The sequence below is a fragment of the Onychostruthus taczanowskii genome, unplaced genomic scaffold, assembly GCF_017590055.1.
Source record: "Onychostruthus taczanowskii isolate IOZ18803 unplaced genomic scaffold, ASM1759005v1 scaffold32, whole genome shotgun sequence".
Taxonomy (NCBI): Eukaryota; Metazoa; Chordata; class Aves; order Passeriformes; family Passeridae; genus Onychostruthus; species Onychostruthus taczanowskii.
The window spans coordinates 4,388,305-4,405,835 of NW_024500572.1; the positions used below are offsets into that span (position 1 = coordinate 4,388,305).

The 17,531-nt window shown below is 53.8% G+C and overlaps 1 protein-coding gene across 1 annotated transcript in view; it reads left to right on the forward strand.

Annotated features, from left to right (window-relative positions):
• Positions 1 to 504: 504 nt before the first annotated feature.
• SGSM1 (small G protein signaling modulator 1) overlaps positions 505 to 17,531 on the forward strand; it is a 32,000-nt gene continuing 14,973 nt past the window's right edge. Inside the window, exons 1-9 of the mRNA XM_041410418.1 lie at positions 505 to 552; positions 9,951 to 10,026; positions 13,787 to 13,949; positions 14,695 to 14,847; positions 15,333 to 15,400; positions 15,539 to 15,684; positions 16,103 to 16,234; positions 16,750 to 16,874; positions 17,396 to 17,458. Coding sequence (XP_041266352.1) covers positions 9,963 to 10,026; positions 13,787 to 13,949; positions 14,695 to 14,847; positions 15,333 to 15,400; positions 15,539 to 15,684; positions 16,103 to 16,234; positions 16,750 to 16,874; positions 17,396 to 17,458 — 914 coding nt within the window. The 5' untranslated portion in view covers positions 505 to 552; positions 9,951 to 9,962. The remainder of the gene's footprint in view (positions 553 to 9,950; positions 10,027 to 13,786; positions 13,950 to 14,694; positions 14,848 to 15,332; positions 15,401 to 15,538; positions 15,685 to 16,102; positions 16,235 to 16,749; positions 16,875 to 17,395; positions 17,459 to 17,531) is intronic.

Here is a 17,531-nt window from a genome sequence, read left to right on the forward strand (position 1 = left end):
CCCTGCGAGGGACCCCCAGAGCCCGGTCCCGCTGTCCGAGGCCGCACACGGCCCCAGCCGTCCCAAGAGCGGGGACACCCCCAGGGCTCTCCCCGCCCGGTGTCACCCAGCCCCGCCACCACCGTCCGCGGGCACCTCGGGGCTGGGCCGGGGGTGCGGGGGCCTGGCTGGGGTAACGGGGGTCAGGGGCTGGTGGCGACACCGGGGGACGGCTGTGACCGCACCGTGGGACCGGTCCCGGTTGAGACCCGGGCGAGAGCACCGGCCCGGACCCGGCCGCCCCTCGGGCCGGGTGTCGGGGTGTCGGTGCCGGGGCGAGCCGGGGCTGCGGCTGCCGGTGTTACCGGAGCCGGGATAGCGGGGTGCCGGTGCCGGTCGCGGATTGGCGGCGGCGGCGGCCCCTCCCCGGCCGGCGGGGCGGGGGGCGGTGCGGCCGGCGGGCCCGGCCGCGGGGCAGGGCCGGGCCGGGCCGCACTAACGGGTCTCTTCTCCTCATTTCTCCCCGCAGAGGCGGAGACCCGGCAGCGGCTGCTGCGCACCGTGAAGAAGGAGGTGGGTGCGGGACCCCCGGGAGCAGCCCCCGCCCGGTGCCCGGGGAGCGGCGGCTCTGCCCGGGGAGCATCCCTGCCTCCGGCTGCTGCTGCTGCCGCGGGGTTCAGAGCCCCCCAAAAACCAGCCCGGAGTGGGGCCGAGAGCGCAGCCGGGCGCGGTTGCGGGTCCCGGGGGGCGGAGGAGCATCCCTGCAGCGCCGGTGCCCGGCATCCTTGGAAAATCGCCTTTGGCCGGGGGCAGAGCACGCCACAACTTGGGATTTTGCGCAGGGAAAAGGGGCGAGTCCCGGTGCTGCATCCTTCCCTTGGGAGCGGGGATGGGACGAGCCCTCCCGCAGCTCCTCGGCAGGGCGGGGGGCAGCGGGTTCTGGGGACCCCGGCCAGGAAAAGGGGGGGCCCAAATGTGTGTGCCCGCTGCGGGGTGATGGCGTTCCGCATCTCGCCGTGCTCCCCCTTCTCAGGCATCTTTAACTCTTATTAGTTTGTGCGATGTTTTATGCTGAGCTCCGTGTTTATCCCGTGTGTCACACCCGAGCCCACGGTCCATCGAGTCCCGGCGCCGAGTCCTGCCCGGTGCTGGAGCACCGGGGGCTGTTCTCATGTCCTGCTCTGTCCCCGCAGGTCACCTCCCGGGATGTCGGAGCGGGGGGAGGTGTGTGGTGTTTTGTTTCTGGTGTTAGGAGCATCTCGCTGTTTACAGGGAGTGGAAGACACGGCTTGGAGTCGGGAGGAGCAGAGCCGTGGGTGGTGGGCCTGGGGAGGGTGACAGCTCTGCCCAGCCTGACCACTTCCACCTCTAATCCTGTGCCGGGTGTGGTGCTAAGGAATACTACCGGTTGCCTCAGCAACGGCTATTAAACCAGGAAAAGGGTATGACATTTATTTAGCGTTGTGGATAGAGCTGCCATCTCATTATTGCTGTCTGTGGCAGCTCCTGAGCGCAGAGACAGCTGCTGCAGGGTGGGAGCCAGCGCTGCTCCTGCCTTCCCCCTGAGCCTTCAGTGCCCGGCTTTGCTGGCTCCCAGGGCTGGGGGAAAGTGGAGCTGCTCAGGGAGCAGAGCTGGGGTTGGTTCCTGCCCTTCTGCTGGTTTTGGGGGAGATAACGTGGGTTTGGTGAATGTGGGTAGAGCCTGAGGGAGGGAGGGTGCGTGGGGGAAGCCCTCCCGCCCTGTGAAGTGCCACCACGCTGCTGTGAGCTGCATGTTTGTCACCCTCTGGGGCCCTCTCCAGCAGCCCCTTGGTGCTGACACAGAGCAGAGGCTTTTTCCTGGTGATCCCATTGCTCGGGATGTTGGTGTGGATGTGGGTTCCCTGCAGGTACCAGGTGCTTGCCATTCCCTTGGGATTTGCCTTCCACTCCTGCTGGAAGTGCTGCGCTTGGGCAGGGGCTGTGGCTGCATGGCCACACAGGTGAGGGATTTCCATGGAGTGGAATTCCCACTGTGCTCTGGTAGGAATTAAAAACCTGGGAAAACATGGTCCTGTAGGTTATGGAGTTAATTATTCAGCACCATCCCTGAAAACAGGAGCAGGTGGGGCATTCTTGTGCCTGTTGCTCTCTGCTCATGCTTTTGGTTTTCCTTCCTCTTCTAGGCTGACCTCAGGTTAAGTCAGGAGGGTGTGCAGACTCCAAGGAGCAGTAGAAAGGGCCAGCTGCAGAAATTTGGGTGTTTTTTTTCCCCCACTCCCAGGATTTTAGCCTTTCTCAAACCTGCATTATTCTCATTTCACGAGGCCATGCCTGGTTTTGCTCCCTCAGCACAGGTGAGCCCAGCTGAGAGCAGGGACAGGCAGGGCTGTCCTTGGGGAGCTGTGCCACGTCTGTCAGGGCCATAACTGAGAAGACAAACACTGGGAAGAAGGTCTGATCCCAGCAGGGGCAGAAACAATAAACTGGAATTAGCCAGGGCACTGAGCAGCCCTCAGTATTTGGCTGTTGCCATGGTTAAGGCTTCTGGAGAAGTCCTGTGCTGCAGTGCATGTGCAGGTTGAGATGAGCTGTGTTATCTGTCACCATCTTCTTCCTCCCCCCAAGCCCATATGGCCACAATAAATCAAACCAGCCCTGGAAGCTGCAGGATTGACTGTTTGTCAGCAAGGGAAGGAGTGGAGCCTGGCTTGGTGAGGCACCCTGTGTGCTGTTGTGCAGGACAAGCAGCATGGCCAGCATTCTCTGATTTTTGTAGGGCTTTTATCAGATGGTATGAGGCTTTTTCACTAACCCAGAAATGCCCAGGTTTGGAGGGGTGTGGGTTTCCAATTAGAAATATTCCTCTTGTAACCTGTGCTGCTCCTTCTTTTACAAGTTTTGTTCTGCATGGAGGAGAGTCCTGGGCAGGTGTTACCTGTGCCATCCACCCGCACACGTGGCCCTGGAATGTGAGCTGAGTGAAGAGCTGAGTGGTGTGTGAAAGCAAACAGTCATCTTGGTCTTTCTTCTGCAAAAACTTAGTTTATGTTTAACTTGCCACTCAGGAAGCAGCTCTGAGTCTTTACTCATCAGCAACTGTTGAACCTGGGTTGAATATTTTGCTGCCTGTTCTTAGGATTCTTTCAAATATTGGGGTTGACCGCAGCCTGCTTGTCTTCTGCCAGATATATTGTTTATTTTGCAGTAGCTGGAGTGGTTGTCACTGTGTAGCTGTTGACTAATTCCTTCATCATGTGTCATGGGAACAGCAGTCAGTCTCTCCCTCCCACCCTTTCAGAGAAGCCCCTGCTTTGCTGCCATGTTGCCTGGTTTGTGGCTAAATAACACAAATGACTGGTAAGAGCAATGTTTTTGCAGCTTGGGTTTGTTTTTCTGTGTGCCTGCTATTCCAAAATATCAGATTGCAGGCATCAGTGCCAGCTATTTCATTCTGGATGGGTAGAAAATTGTAAATTAATTTAATGTTACTAGGATTTGAAAAATTAATGTTGAGAGCTTTAAGTGTTCTCAAGGCCAGTTTATTTAAAAAAAAAAAAAAAAAAAAAAAAACCGAAAAGGCCTTTGTGTAGCTGTCAAAAGTGTTCAGGCAAGATAAGGATGAGGATGATGAGCTGCAGGTTGGTAATGAAAGCTGCTGTTGGCAGAGGGACCCTCTGATGTCTCTCGAGCACCCAGGGCAGCCTTTTTCAGATATTTCTGTACCAAGAGAGAAGAGAGGGCCCTTAATGCAGCATTTCTCGATTGCCTGCATCGATCTGCTCTGGAGAGCAGCTCTGATCACTGGGGACCATTTCCTCTCCTCTCAGAGATAAAAGCAGGGCTTTGCTCAAGAGCTCTCGTGCTCCACAACCCCCTGCCTTGAGCCTTCATCCCCAGAGCAGGTTTTGTGCTGCTTTCCCCCTTCCTCAAACCTTCCCTGGGCCTGGGGACCCTCTGTCCTCTGCTGCCAAAATTTCCCTGCCCTCCTCCCTCCCTGCATCCTGGCTGTTGCCATGGAAATTCCTGGCTTTGCACAGATTCAGGACTTCGGGGCAGTTTGGAGCTGGAAGTTGCCCTGGGTTTCAGCATCATCCTTTGCCATGTTGCAGTGAGTCCAAAAGACTCTTCAGGGAGCCATCACTACCTTGGAAAAACAGGAGCTTTGGGATGTGCTGAGAGCAGAGCCCAGCTTCGAGGCTGGAAACACAGAAATGACTAAAGTTTGCCTTAAGTCTTCCCTTAAATGTCTGCATTGAGCATTTACAGCGAGCAGTGCCCACAGATGGCGTGGAAATGTGCCTTTGAGAAGCACAACAGGAATAGAACCAGCTATAACGTGATCTCAGGCAGCTTAAATTAGTGTTGCAAGCAGGGATTTTTTTGGCCAAAAGTTGATGCTCTGTGAAGAAAAGTCTTGCTGCAAAACATTCTCAGCAAACACACGTGGCTGGGATCGCCCCTGTGTCCCCCAGGGTGCAATGTTGCATTGTGGATCCTTCCATTAATATGTTTTAAATTAATTTTCCAGCAAACTGCACAAATATTCAGAGTTCTTCTCTTCCTTTATCCCCCCAGGAGCCTCAGCCCAGTCCCCAGCTGTGAGCACAGGTGGTTCCTGGGGAAGGGCTGGCCTGGAATTCCCTCCTGTGTGCCACGTGGAGGATCCCTCAGCTGCAGGAGGTGCCATGTTTTATTCAGCAAGTGGTCATAAATAATTAAATAAGACTTTTAGAGAAACCAGAGGTCTCAGTGGGCTGGAGGGTGATCGATGTTTCGGAGGCAGCAAGAACAGGGAGCTGCCAAATGGCTTTCAAGGCAAGTGCCTGCTGCCATCAGAGCTGTCCCCGTGCTGTCCCCTCATTCCAGGGCCACCAAAATTTCTCAGGGTGTAAATGCTGCTGTGCCCTGCAGCTGGGGGTGTTTTAACTGATCCCAGCACAATTAATTGGGATTTTTTTTTTTTTTTTTTTAGTGGTCAGCCAGTGAGCTCTTGGGGAAGTGGCTGCAGCTGGGGGTGGTGCTGAGCAGGGTCTGGCTCCTGCTTTTGGGATCATCAGGGAAAGGTGGGGAACGTGGTAAGGCAGGAGAAACAGGAAATCCTGCAGCACCGAGCTTGAAAATATGAATTTTATCAACAAGGCTGCTAAAAAAGGGCATTGTAGCAACAAGACAGGCAACAGGCAGACATTTCATTTACAAATGAGAGCATAAATCTGGTGAGAGGTTTCAGTCTGAGGAGTTCTGCTGTAGCTGGAAAAGTGGCTTCAGCTCCAGCCTGGGCAAAGTGCTGAAATATCCCAGGATTTCCCTCCAGCATTCCCTGCAAATTCCTGTGGGCACCAGAAGGACTTGGGGTTTGGAAAAATGTCTTTGTGTCCTGAGGCTGAGCAGAGATTCTGCACTTGCTTTGCCTGGGACACCTTTGGTACATCCAGCAAAACCAGGCTAGCATTCCTGCTGGGAAACATCCCCCTGCAGTGCAGGGGAGGCTGTTTGTCCTTGCAAATACAGCCCTGCCTGGGGGTGTCCTAATGCTGCATCTCAGTGATCTTCAGCATTCTGTAACACCTGAGAAGTGCTGCAGTGTTCCATGGGGGGCTGCTTCCTGCGGGGATTTTTCATGGAAAGAGACCTTGGTTGGGAGAAGCAGTTACAGGAGAGCTCAGACCACAGCAGGGAATTCCCAAATGCACTCGTTGCACCAAAACTGACAAGGGAAATGGGATTTTTTTTTTTTAAGTGCAAGAATTAACTTCAAACACATAATCAAAGCAGTGATGAGAGCGCTGATGAGAATGAGAAAGCTCCAGCTTGGAAAATAATTTGAAAAGCAAATGTACAAAAACAAATCAAGTTTAAAGCCTCTTTCATCAATGGATTGGGTGGTTTAGGGTTTTTTAAAATTATTTTGTTGTTTGTTTGGTGGCTTTTGAGGGCTTGCTGGTTCTCCTGGGCCAGGTGGATTGAACAGGAGCAGTGAAACTGGAAGTGCTGGTAAATGGTTGGGGTCAGTGATCGTGGAGGTCTCTTCCAGCCTAAACAATTCTGTGATGAATTCCATGATTCTGAGGGGGTACAGGCAGTGCAGCTTCCTGGCTCTGGTCCTGCAGCATCTCATCCACCTGATCTGACACCCTGGGTAGAGGTGGGTGTTCAGAGGGAGAGGAGACATCTCCATCCTCATCTCCATCCTCATCTCCATCTCTATTTTCTGCTGTAAATCCTTTGGGTTTGGGATGGGATACCCTCCCACTGCTTTGGCTCCAGTGTGTGGCTGCTGTGCCACATTTTTTGCTCATCCAGGCATTTTTTTGGTGCTGGATGTGGCAGCCAGGCCCATTCCTGGATCTGGTGGCCAGGAGCATCCCCACAGCTGCCCTCAGCCTGTGGCAACGTGAGCGAGCTTGACCCTGGAACAGGACTGGGAAAAGGATCTCCCTGGGGACTCTGTTTGCATCTGGCTTGCTGTAAACAATTTCACAGAGTTGTGAGCTTGGCCAAATAGACAGGAGGTGCTGTGCTTCCAGAGAAATGCCTTAATAACCAGTGAAAGGCTTTGCAAGAGGCAGGAAAATGGGCTGCAAATGATCCAGAGTACAGCTTCTGTAGGGAAAAACCTGACCAGGCACAACAGTTGAGAGTCAGTATTGCCTTGGACTAATTAAACCTGCAGTTCTTGGTGTGCTCCTGGTCCCTGCACCTCGGTGGTGGCTGTGGCTGTGACAATATTTGGTTTGTTCCAGCAGTGCAAATGACAGCAGGGCTGGGTGACAGCAAAGCTGGACTTTGGGTGATGCATATCCGTGGGAATTTTGTAGCAGAGAGGTCTAAGCCTTCATCCTTCATCCCTCCCTGGGGTTGTTGGAAAGGTGAGGGTTTGGTTTCCCTTTCCAGGGGGACTTGTCCTGTGCTCCCAGCTGGAGCCAGGGGGGCTGTTTGTGCTGTTGTGGAATACTTGATGCTATTCCTCTCGAGTTTACCTACAGCAAAATTACTAGTTGCTGTTTTAATTTCCTTTCTAATAAAAGAAGAGCAAACATCTCATTTCCCTAGGCTGGCATAGGATCCAGAGTGGGCAGCTTCATCTGTTGGGATTGTTCTGGCTGCAGTCTGAGAATTAGCATTAAAATGCAGCACACTCAGAGGCTGTTCCAGTCCTCTCTGTGGAGGGAGCCAAGTGTGCCTGAGCCACGTCCCTGTCCCCAGGGTGTCACAAATCCCCTGGCAGATCCCAGCTGTGGGGGGAGAGTCCTTTGGGGTCTGCAGACAGATCTGTCAGGAGCTTTGGGCTTCTCTGGCTCTGAGCTGTCCTACAGATGCCAGCTGTGTCTGTTTGGGTGAATGTAAGGTGGTTTTGTTGGAAAACTTTCTTGGTAGGTAGAGGAAGTTGGGATCTCCTGGCTCCGTTCCCTGGAAGTGTTGATTCTGTTCCCTGGGAGTGCCCAAGGCCAGCTTGGACGGGGCTTGGAGCAGCCTGGGGTAGGGGAAGCTGTCCCTGCACTGCAGGGCTGGAATGGGATGAGCTTCAAGTTCTTTCCAAACCATTCCAGGACTCCAAGATATCCCTTGTTTTGTGTTACAAGGCCATGTCTGTCTGTCTGTCCGTGCTGGGGCTGTTTGTGTTTGTCACACACCAGGTGAGTGCCCTTGTTGCCCTTTCCACTTCCAGTCCTTTAGACTTGATTTATTTTTAGCGTTACAACCTCAGTCAATGCAATGCAATTTTTAATTTTTTTTTTATTTTTAATGAGTAATTTTCCACTAAACTGTGTCTCTTGGAAGGTGTTTTGTTTGTGCCTGGAGCGTGCAGGTGGTTTGTGCAGTGTTGGCACTGAAATGCCCACTCTGAGCCACGTCCTGCTGTCCTGGATGGTCCCAGGCCTGGACAGACAGATGGTCACTGCCCTGGGGAAGGCCCTGAGGCACTGCAGGCATCGTGTGGATGTACTGAAATTTCAAATATTTGAATATACTGCTGATGTTGGAATGTTTCCTGATTGGATCAGAAGCTGGTAAAGACTCTGCACGTTGATTTTCAGGTGTATTTTGTGGAGGTGGAGGGAGTAAAATCCTGATACCACCAGTGCTGCCGTGAGTGTACATTTAATATCTGTGTGTGGTCATTTTCTGGGAGATCAGTTGGATGTGTGAGAGAGAAGGGCTGAGTCCTGCTGCCTGAGGAAGCTCAGCCTGCCTGGGTGAGGCTCAGGAGCCATCTGGACCAGGGGGGCTCAGCCAAATTCCAGGGAATCCCTGAGGGCTCTAAGATGTGAACCTCCCTACCAGGCGTGGTCAGGGCTGGCTCCTGGGCTGGGCAGGGTGTCAGAATATCTCTGCTGGGCATTCCAGGTGGAGGGAAAGGGGCAGCTCTGGGCAGCACGTGGTGGTGGACGCGAGGTGTGTGCTGCTCCCCATCCCTGCTCTGCTATTGCATCCAAGCCTGGGGCTGTGTGGGAGACAGAGGCTCCTCTCCTCTTTGCTGGGACTGGCTCTGTCCCTGTTTCTGATGCTGGAATGTGAAATAAAATGGTGCTGGAGCAAGGAGTGAGGATTGCAGCTGCCCCTTCCCTGTGCCCAGTGTGGGGCAAGGGGGAAGCTGCAGGTGGGAGGTGAGGAAGGAAGGAAGGAGCACCAGGAGGTGCCCTGACCAGGGACAGCAGCAGTTTTGGGACGCAATAAAGCACTGAGGTGGAAGATGGAGCTTTATCCTGGTCCCTGGAGTGTTCGTGCAGGTGGAGTCACTGCTCTGAGCACAGGGCTGGAATTTCCCAGCACTCCGAGGCACCTCCAGTCCTGAGCTCCACATCCCAGTGACATTCCTTGCTGTGACTTCCTGACTCATCCGAGCTGCTGGCATGCAGGGAAGTCTCAGGGCTCTGTTAGTCACCGAGCAGGGAGCAGTGCTGGGATCTGACCTGATGGCTCTGACAGAGCAGCTCTTGGCTCAGAGAGGACTCTGCCCTTAACCCATACTCAGGATTTCCTTTATGGAGCTGTCAGCTGTGTATAACTGACCTTAATGACACCTTGCAGAGGAGTTTAATTCCCCAAAAGATGCCATTAAAGGTCTCTCATTCGTGCCAAGGTTTGCTTGGCCAAGTCTTGACCTGCAGTATTTCCCTCCCTGTGCCCTCAGGGAGAGCACCTCGCTAAGCAGAGCTTCCTTCACACCCTCAGCTCCGTGCTGGCAACACTTCCCCCTGTGTTTTCCCAAACCAAGATGTTAGAGAGGCACTGGAAGATGAGATCCAGGCATGCTGGCAGCTGTGTTTGAAAGGAAAAGTGGTTGGGAAGTGAATGTTTAAGGAGCGAAGATTCAGCTGGGCTTTGGCTGCTTGCAGCAGGATTAGGGAGAGTGACAGCTGGGGATGGAAGTCACTGCCAGAGCTGACCTGCTGGCTCTGACCTCCTGTCTGCTCCCTGCAGCAATTGCCCTCCTAGTTTGTGTGGGGTCCTGTTTGTTTTTGTCCCCTAATCGTGCCCCTGATGAGCACTAAGTGACAGCTTCCTCTGGATCAGCTGAGTGCCAGTTGTGAGCCAGAGAGGGCAGAGCTGCTGGCACTGCTGTGCAAATGGAATTCTTGGGCACAGCTGGTGCCAGGTGATCACTGAATTAGGCCTTGATGGAGAGTTGCAGTCATTTGGGACAGCCATGTCACAGGAAATTTGTCAAACAAAGTGAGAGAACAGAACAATGCTGTAGAAGCCCTAAAGATGAGATTTGTGTACCTTTATTAGACTACTTTATCTAAGTGATGCTCAGTTCCCTCAGTTAATCCTCAGCTCACCGTTTTCCTACTGTGAAGTTTCTCAGAAATGACACAACCCTTTTTTTATACCTGACTTTTTGAAGTAGCTCAAAAAGGTGATGCTCAGCAGACAGAGCTGCATCAATCCTCCATGAGCTCTCCTGTGCCTTTGGGATAAACCTGGGCGCAGAGGTCCACGGCTGAAATTCCATGTTTTCCCTGACTGCCTCTGTCCTGCAGGTGAAGCAGATCATGGAGGAGGCTGTGACGAGGAAGTTTGTGCATGAGGACAGCAGCCACATCATCTCCTTTTGTGGTGAGTCTCCCGTGCTGGCCTGGACTGGGGTTTTGGTGCTGTGCCACTCCTGGGAACACTCTCCAGCTCCAGGACCTTGGGCTGGGGGAGTGGGGAGTGCCAGGGGATGGATTGTTCTGGCAGAGGTCAGAGTCCCTGAGGTCTTTGTGCTTAAAATATACAGGGATGTGTCAAAAGAGGGAGGGATGCTGGCAGTGTGTGCAGCCATTGAGGAAGGGCTAGAAACAATATTTTATTTTTAAATTCCCTTGAGAATTGACCCGCCTGAAAGTCTGTCAAGTCCAAACCTTTTCTTTGCTGTTATGGAATAGGAGTTTATGGAAAGGAGGCTGGGCTTTCTCCTTTTCTGCTGGGCCCTCACATCAAAGACACTCAGGAGCCTGTTCCCAGCCCGTGGCCCCTGTGTGGCTTTGGAAGAGCAGAGCAGACCTCCAGGTGTGACTCATTCCCTGCTTTTCTGTGCAGCACGAGGCTTCTCAAACTGGCATTATTTATAGGCTCCTGTGACAGGGAGCTGAGGCATCCAGGCACGAAGGGCTCCTTGGTTCCTTCTGGCCTCTTAAGATGCTGCTGCTGCATTCCCCTGGTTCCTGGCGTCCCCCTCCTGCTCCATCTGCTGTTCCTCTCACTGGAATGCTTCCTTCACCTTCCCAGCCCGGTGCTGTGGCTCTCCAGGAGCTGGGTGAGCTTATAAATAACCCCTTTCCCTGCCAAGCAGAGCGTGCTGCACGCCTGGCTCTGGCTGCCAGAGCTGCCCTTTTCCCTGGAGAGAGCTGCCTTCCCAGCAGAGCCCTCCTCACGGAGCCCTGGGGATGGAGGCAGTGGTCTGGCAGGGAAGGGCAGCAGCCCCCTTGGTGCCCTGAGGGGGGGTTTGGAGCAGACAAACACGAGCTGGCATCTGTCACGTCCAGGCTGCCCTGGGAGGCTGATGGGGAGCCCAGGGTTTGCTGCTCAGCCCGAGGGGTTTGGATCGTGTCAGAGCTCTGGGCAGCTCAGGAATATCTTCAGTCTTTTGGCAGGAGTCAAAGCTGCCCCCTTAGCTTGGTGTGGCTGAGCAGGGCCCCTGCACCATGTGCATCTGCTGTATTATATTAATAATAAATTATATTTATTATTATATTATATTATATTATATTATATTATATTATATTATATTATTATTATCCTCTGTATTCTGGCTCTGCTGGAAGTTGCATCCTGAGGGGTGAGGAGAATCTCTTTGCAGTGGTGGCAAAACTGAGCTCCAAAACTCATCCTGTTTAAAAACCCTGCCATCACCCCTGGATTTAGTAGAGCATGGGGAGAGTTTTTCCTGTGGAAGCTGCACATTTCCCTGTAGTTTGCCAGCAGGAGAGGTGTTTTGCATGGGTTCAGATCTGGCATTGGGAACAGATGCTGCTGACAGCTCTGGATGCTCTGTGCCAGAGGCCTGTCAGGAGCTGAGATTTCTCCCTGCCTGGCAGGAGCTGGGATTTGCTGCCTGTGACCTGAGCACAGTGAGAGCACCAGTGTTCCTGTTTGTCTGCTGGGAATTTGGAATGGAGCTGGCGGCACTGGGAGCTCCTTTTCTTGGGATTGCAGCAGGAGCAGCCCTGGCTGCTCACCCTCTGTGGGTACCTGAGCTTTCAGCACCAGCCTGAGCTGGGCACTCCAAATGGGCACCCCAGTGCAGTCCCAGGCAGGTGGGGCTGTTTGTCACTTGTATTTCAGCCATGGAGCATAGGACAAATGAGGGAGATGTTGGCTTTTCTGGCAGAGCCATGGAGTGCTTTGGATTTTATTTTATTTGCAGCTGCATATAATCCTGGGACAGTTGAAGCCCTTTGGGCTTTGAGAGGGCTTGTGCAGGGCCTGGTTTCAAAGCCAGGTGTCCATGCAGTGGCTCTGCCTGGCTTCTGGGGGCCCAAATCTGTTGTTCTGCCAGCACAGGCTGTGTCTCACTGCCCCTTGGATGCTGCTGCTGGGCACGGAGATCAGGCATGGATCAGAGCAGGATAATGAGCCTCTCCCAGCTTGGGAGCTGCTGAGATGGGGCTGCATGGAATGCCTTTTTCTGTGTCTCCATGGAGTGGTTCAGCTGTAGGGAAGTGTGCCTTTCCAGGCAGGAGGGGAAGCAGCACCCAGGCTCAGCTCAGCAGCACTGGCTTCTGGAGGAGGGAGCAGAACTCCTTGTCAGACCTGGATCAAGGGCCTGAGGACTGTGGGTCTGTGTGATTTTCCAGTTCTTTGATCAGCCTGTTTAATCAGTCTGTGTTTGGCACCAGACATCCATCCTGAGCCCTCCCAGGGGGCTTTGGGAAGGAGCTGCTGGCTGAGCCTGTCTGCGCCTTTCTGTGGAGTCATTGCTGGTTCCTGGGATCCCTGCTCACCCTGGCAGGGCAGGGAAGGTGTCTGGGGCTGTCTGGGCACTCACTGGGGTTTGGTGAGTGCCTCTGGGCAGAGTTCAGGACATGGAGTCAGGCACTGCCTTTCACAGGGGCTTAATGAGTCCCGTGTCCCTGAGTGCCAACAGAGTCCCCAAAGCCAGACTGAGCTGCTGGCACTGCCTGTGGTTTATCCCCAGGGTCTTTGTTCCTTTCAGCTTTTCAGAGAAATGTTTGTATGAACACTGAGATTTTTTGGGGAAAGTTGCCCCATTTCCTGTGCTGCTTTATAAACCCTCAGGCTGCCTGTCCTTGCTCCTGAGCTTTCTCCTCCTGACTTGTACCATCCCAGCACAGGGAGTGAAACCTCCTGTTCCAGCTGTGCCCATCCCTCAGACTGGGCTGAAGGGAAAACATCAGGGAGATGCTGGTTTCTCCACAATCCACAAGAAACCACATTAAAAAAAGCCCACAAAAAGGAGAGAGTCAGCCTGTTTGCCCAGCACAGCAATTGCCCTGCCTGGGGAAGATGTGGTGCTTGTTAATTCCCATGTGGGATGGGATTACAGTTTCCTGAAGCCAAGGTGGGGATGTCTGCTTCAGATTTACTGTCTGAGGAGTTTCAGGAGCTTCCATCCATGCAAGTGTTCAAGGATAGACTGGATGAGGCTTAGAGCAACCTGATCTAGTAGGAGGGGTCCTGATGAACAGTCCTTTTCTGAATTCCTTGTAATCCCCTCAGATCCTGGGGGGTGCTGTGAGGTCTCAACACAACCTCCTCTTCCCCAGGCTGAACAGCCCCACCTGACTCCATAGGGAAGGTGATCCAGTGACCCCGAGGCTGGCTCAGTTGGGTGGAGCATGGTGCTGCTAAAGCCAAAATTGTGTGGTGCTATAACTGTGTGTTCCATTGATGGGCCAATCCCTCAGAGCGCTGGACTGGGTGATCCCTGTGGCTCCTTCCAGCTGGGGATATCCTGATCCTGAGGCCTGTGCTCTCTCAGCCTGACTCCATAGGGAAGGTGCTCCAGTGACCCAAGGTTGGCTCAGTTGGGTGGAGCACGGTGCTACTAAAGCCAAAATTGCATGGTGCTAACAAATGTGTGTTCCATTGATGGAATCCCTCAAAGAGCTGGACTGGGTGATCCCTGTGGCTCCTTCCAGCTGGGGATATCCTGATCCTGAGGCCTGTGCTCTCTCAGCCTGACTCCATAGGGAAGGTGCTCCAGTGACCCAAGGTTGGCTTGGGTGGAGCATGGTGCTACTAAAGCCAGAATTGCATGGTGCTAACAAATGTGTGTTCCATTGATGGAATCCCTCAAAGAGCTGGACTGGGTGATCCCTGTGGCTCCTTCCAGCTGGGGATATCCTGATCCTGAGGCCTGTGCTCTCTGCAGCCGCCGTGGAATGCTGTGTGCTGTTCGGGCTGAAGCGGAGGGCGGCCGGGTTCCTGCGCAGCAACAAGATCGCAGCGCTCTTCATGAAGGTGGGCAAGAGCTTCCCCCTGGCAGAGGAGCTCTGCAGGAAGGTGCAGGACCTGGAGCAGCTCATTGAGAACGCGTAAGGCACCAGCCTGGCTGCCAGTCCTCTCTGCTCACTCGGGTTTCGGGGTGGGAAGTGTGGTTTGGGTCCAACTTGAGCCTCAACAGGAGGAATTGGTCCCTCAGTCTTCTCCTGGGTTTTTTATATCTTGACCAAACTGGTTGCTGTTCTAGGAGACTGAGTTGTGGCTGTGGTTTAAGCAGGACAAGTTCTAAGTCTCTCTGCCTCTGCTCTGGTGCTTCAGGGACAGCTGAGCACGCTGCTCCTGAGCTGTCACAGTTTATGGAGCAGTTCACCAAGCCAGCTGGAACCACGTTTGGCCTGTCCCAGTGTGCAGGGCTCGAAGCTGCAGTAATTCAGCTGCTGTTTGGGAGAGGATTACTCATCCTTGGACAATTAGCAGGGAGATGGATGAAGCAGCTACCTGCGGGCAGGAATTTTAAGCTGTCCTGAGATGAGCTGCTCTGCCTGAGAGCTCAGCCGTGGAAATGTGTGTGGGCTGGAGGACTGTGCTGAGGGAGAGCAGAGTTCTGGGGTTGTCTTTACAGTGGGGAACTGATTTGGTGACATCTGGCTTCAAATGCAAGTGTGGCCCCTCTGGAGCAGGGGATGGGACAGGGACAGGAAGCACCTCCAGAGCTCTGTTCCAGACAATTCCCTGGGATCCCCCAGCCAAACCCCTGATGGCAGGAGTGCCCTGGGCTCCCTCAGAGTTCAGGGGTGAGCCTGTGGTGTTGTTGTCTCTTGTCTTGTACCTCTAAAGGAGAAATCAAGCCCAGGGGGTCCCCGAGAACGTGCGCAAGGTGCCGAAGCTGCCCAACCTGTCTCCTCAGGCCATCAAGCACCTCTGGATCCGCACAGCCCTCTTCGAGAAGGTCCTGGATAAAATCGTGCACTACCTGGTGGAGAACAGCAGGTGAGCACTGGCACAGCCCACCCATGTCCTGCCCGTGGCCCTGGGGGTGTTGCTGGCTGGGAAATACCTGTATCCACAGGGGCCAGGGAAGTCCCTGCATGGCACAGGCCAGGTGTGTCACTCAGTGCCCATCCTGGGATCTCTGATGGATGCCCTGCTGCTGGTGACCACTGTGCACTCCCTGAAATACAGACAGGCCACACTGGCCCTGGTGGTGGCTGGGTTGTCAGGGCTGCATTGTCCTTGTCTTCTGGGATCTGCGTGCTCAGGTGTCCTGTGCTGGGACAGGTTAGTTAGGAGATGGTGATGCTTGCGATGTGCTGCAGGAGGGTTGCTGCTCCCCAGGAATTTCTCAGCCTGTTTAGGGCTTCTTGCTCTGCCCCCATCAAGGGGTGATAGAGAAAGAGAAGTGCACAATGGGGATTTAAACCACTGTCTATGACTTTGCAGTGCTCCAGCATTCTGCTGTCCTTTATTTCTTCTAGTAAGTACTATGAGAAGGAAGCTCTCCTGATGGATCCTGTGGATGGGCCAATACTAGCATCTTTACTGGGTAACACTTGCTTTACTTGCTTTCCCTCCTTGCTTTCCAAACCCATGCTCCCAAATCTGTGATCTGCAGATGCGGGAGGTAACCGTGGCCGTGGGAACAAGGATGGCTCCCTTATGTTTGGGGTGTTCCTCTCCCCAGTGGGGCCCTGTGCACTGGAATACACCAAGATGAAGACTGCTGACCACTTCTGGACAGATCCCTCTGCGGATGAGCTGGTCCAGAGGCACAGGATCCACAGCTCCCACTGCCGCCAGGACTCGCCCACCAAGCGCCCGGCGCTCTGCGTGAGTGGGGGATAAACCTCTCTGCTCCTCCCACATCCTCAGCATCTGGGCTCCCTTTGCTTGGAAAGGCCTGTGGAGCTCTCTGATGAGGGAAGTCTTTGAGGCAGAGGTGCTGGGAATGTGGCCCATGGAGAGCACTGGTGTGCCAGCCCCTCCTGGCGCTGCATGCCAGGGTCTGTGTCCCTGAGATCATCATGTATGAACAGAAAGCTGAATCTGCCCTGTGCATTGCAAAAATAAGTCACTCCTGGGGCTTCTCTGAGCTTGGACAGAGTATGGAATCCCCTTAGAGGACCCTGAGGGAAAGATTTCTAGTAGTGACTCTCATAAGTGAGGAGGGAATGAGGTTCAAGAGAAGCTTTTGGGAAGCCAGAGGGTGTCTGTGATCACCTCACGTTTGTGAGTGTGTCTCTTGCAGATTCAGAAAAGACATTCCAGTGGCAGCATGGATGACAGGCCATCCCTGTCTGCCAGGGACTACGTGGAGTCCCTGCACCAGAACTCCCGAGCCACGCTCCTGTACGGCAAGAACAACGTCCTGGTGCAGCCGGTGAGTTCTGCTGGGAACCTGGCCTTGGAAACACTGCTCTGCCCCTCAGCACCTTGTTCTGTCCCAGTCTGCTCTTGGATGGAGAAAAGCACATTTTCCATCTGGGAAGGCAGTGAATGGATTGTGTTTGTGGAGGTCTTGGTGATATGGATCCTCCCGGTGGGATGGAAGAGCTCTGCTCCAGCCTGGGAAGCACAGGCTCCTCTCCCTGCCCATTCTTTACCACAAAACTCCTTCTCCTATCTCCTCCTGCTTCTTGTAGTCAAACAGATGAAGTGCCAACTGCTTTTAGGTGGAGCTAATAGGTTTTCCTTACTGGGCAGTTGCTCTCAGCCCTTTTCCAAGGCCTTGAGGTGTCCTGGAGTCTCTACTAGGAGTTTTTCCAGGGACACAGTGGGTTCCTCCCTGTTTGTGACTGGGTGGGCAGGGCTGTGTGAGGGGCCACAACTGGGCTCCAGGGCTCTGTGCTTCTTCCAGCTCAGTGTGTCATGTGTCACTGTGTTTCTCCTCCCAAGCGAGATGACATGGAGGCAATCCCGGGCTATCTGTCCCTTCACCAGACTGCTGACATCATGGCACTGAAGTGGACCCCCAACCAGCTGATGAACGGCTCCGTGGGGGACCTGGACTACGAGAAGAGGTGACTGGCTCTGAGTGTGCCAGAGCAGGGGGGGAAGCGTTCCCCTGGGTCAGAGTTTGGATGCAAAGCCATCACTGTTTTCCCAAAGAAACACCATCATCCTTGAGGCTGTAATGGGAAGGAGGCAGGGAGAGGGTGGCAGGAGGTGGTGTGAGATGTGTCTCTGCTGGGAAGTGCTCAGAGAGGGAGTGTTCCAAAACACACAAAGTGGTTTTGTTTCTTGCCCTGGGGGATTTTCTGAGGGGAATGCTCTCCCTCCCTCCCAGCACACTGTGCTCCCAGGTTTCTCCTGGCTCCAGGAAGGTGGGAGTGTTTAGGACACTGATGCTTTGACCTAGAGATCCTCATCAAAACTTGGTCTCAGTTTCATTCAGTGTCAGTTGTAGTTTTTTGTTTACCTGTGTACTTTTCATCTCCCCTTTCTTCTTGGCCCCTGGGCCGTTCAGTTGTGCCTGGTACCCTCCCCTAAAATCTGTTTTCATCTCTACACTCCTTTTCTGAGTTCTTGCCTTGGGCATCAGCCTAAGCTCTAAAAATTCCCAGTGTCAAGACGTGACCAAGGAAGAGAGGAGGCAGATGGCACAGTAAGTATGACTGTACAAGGAGTCACTCTTGCACACCTTCCTGTCCTTCACGAGCTGTTTTTAATGTTATTTA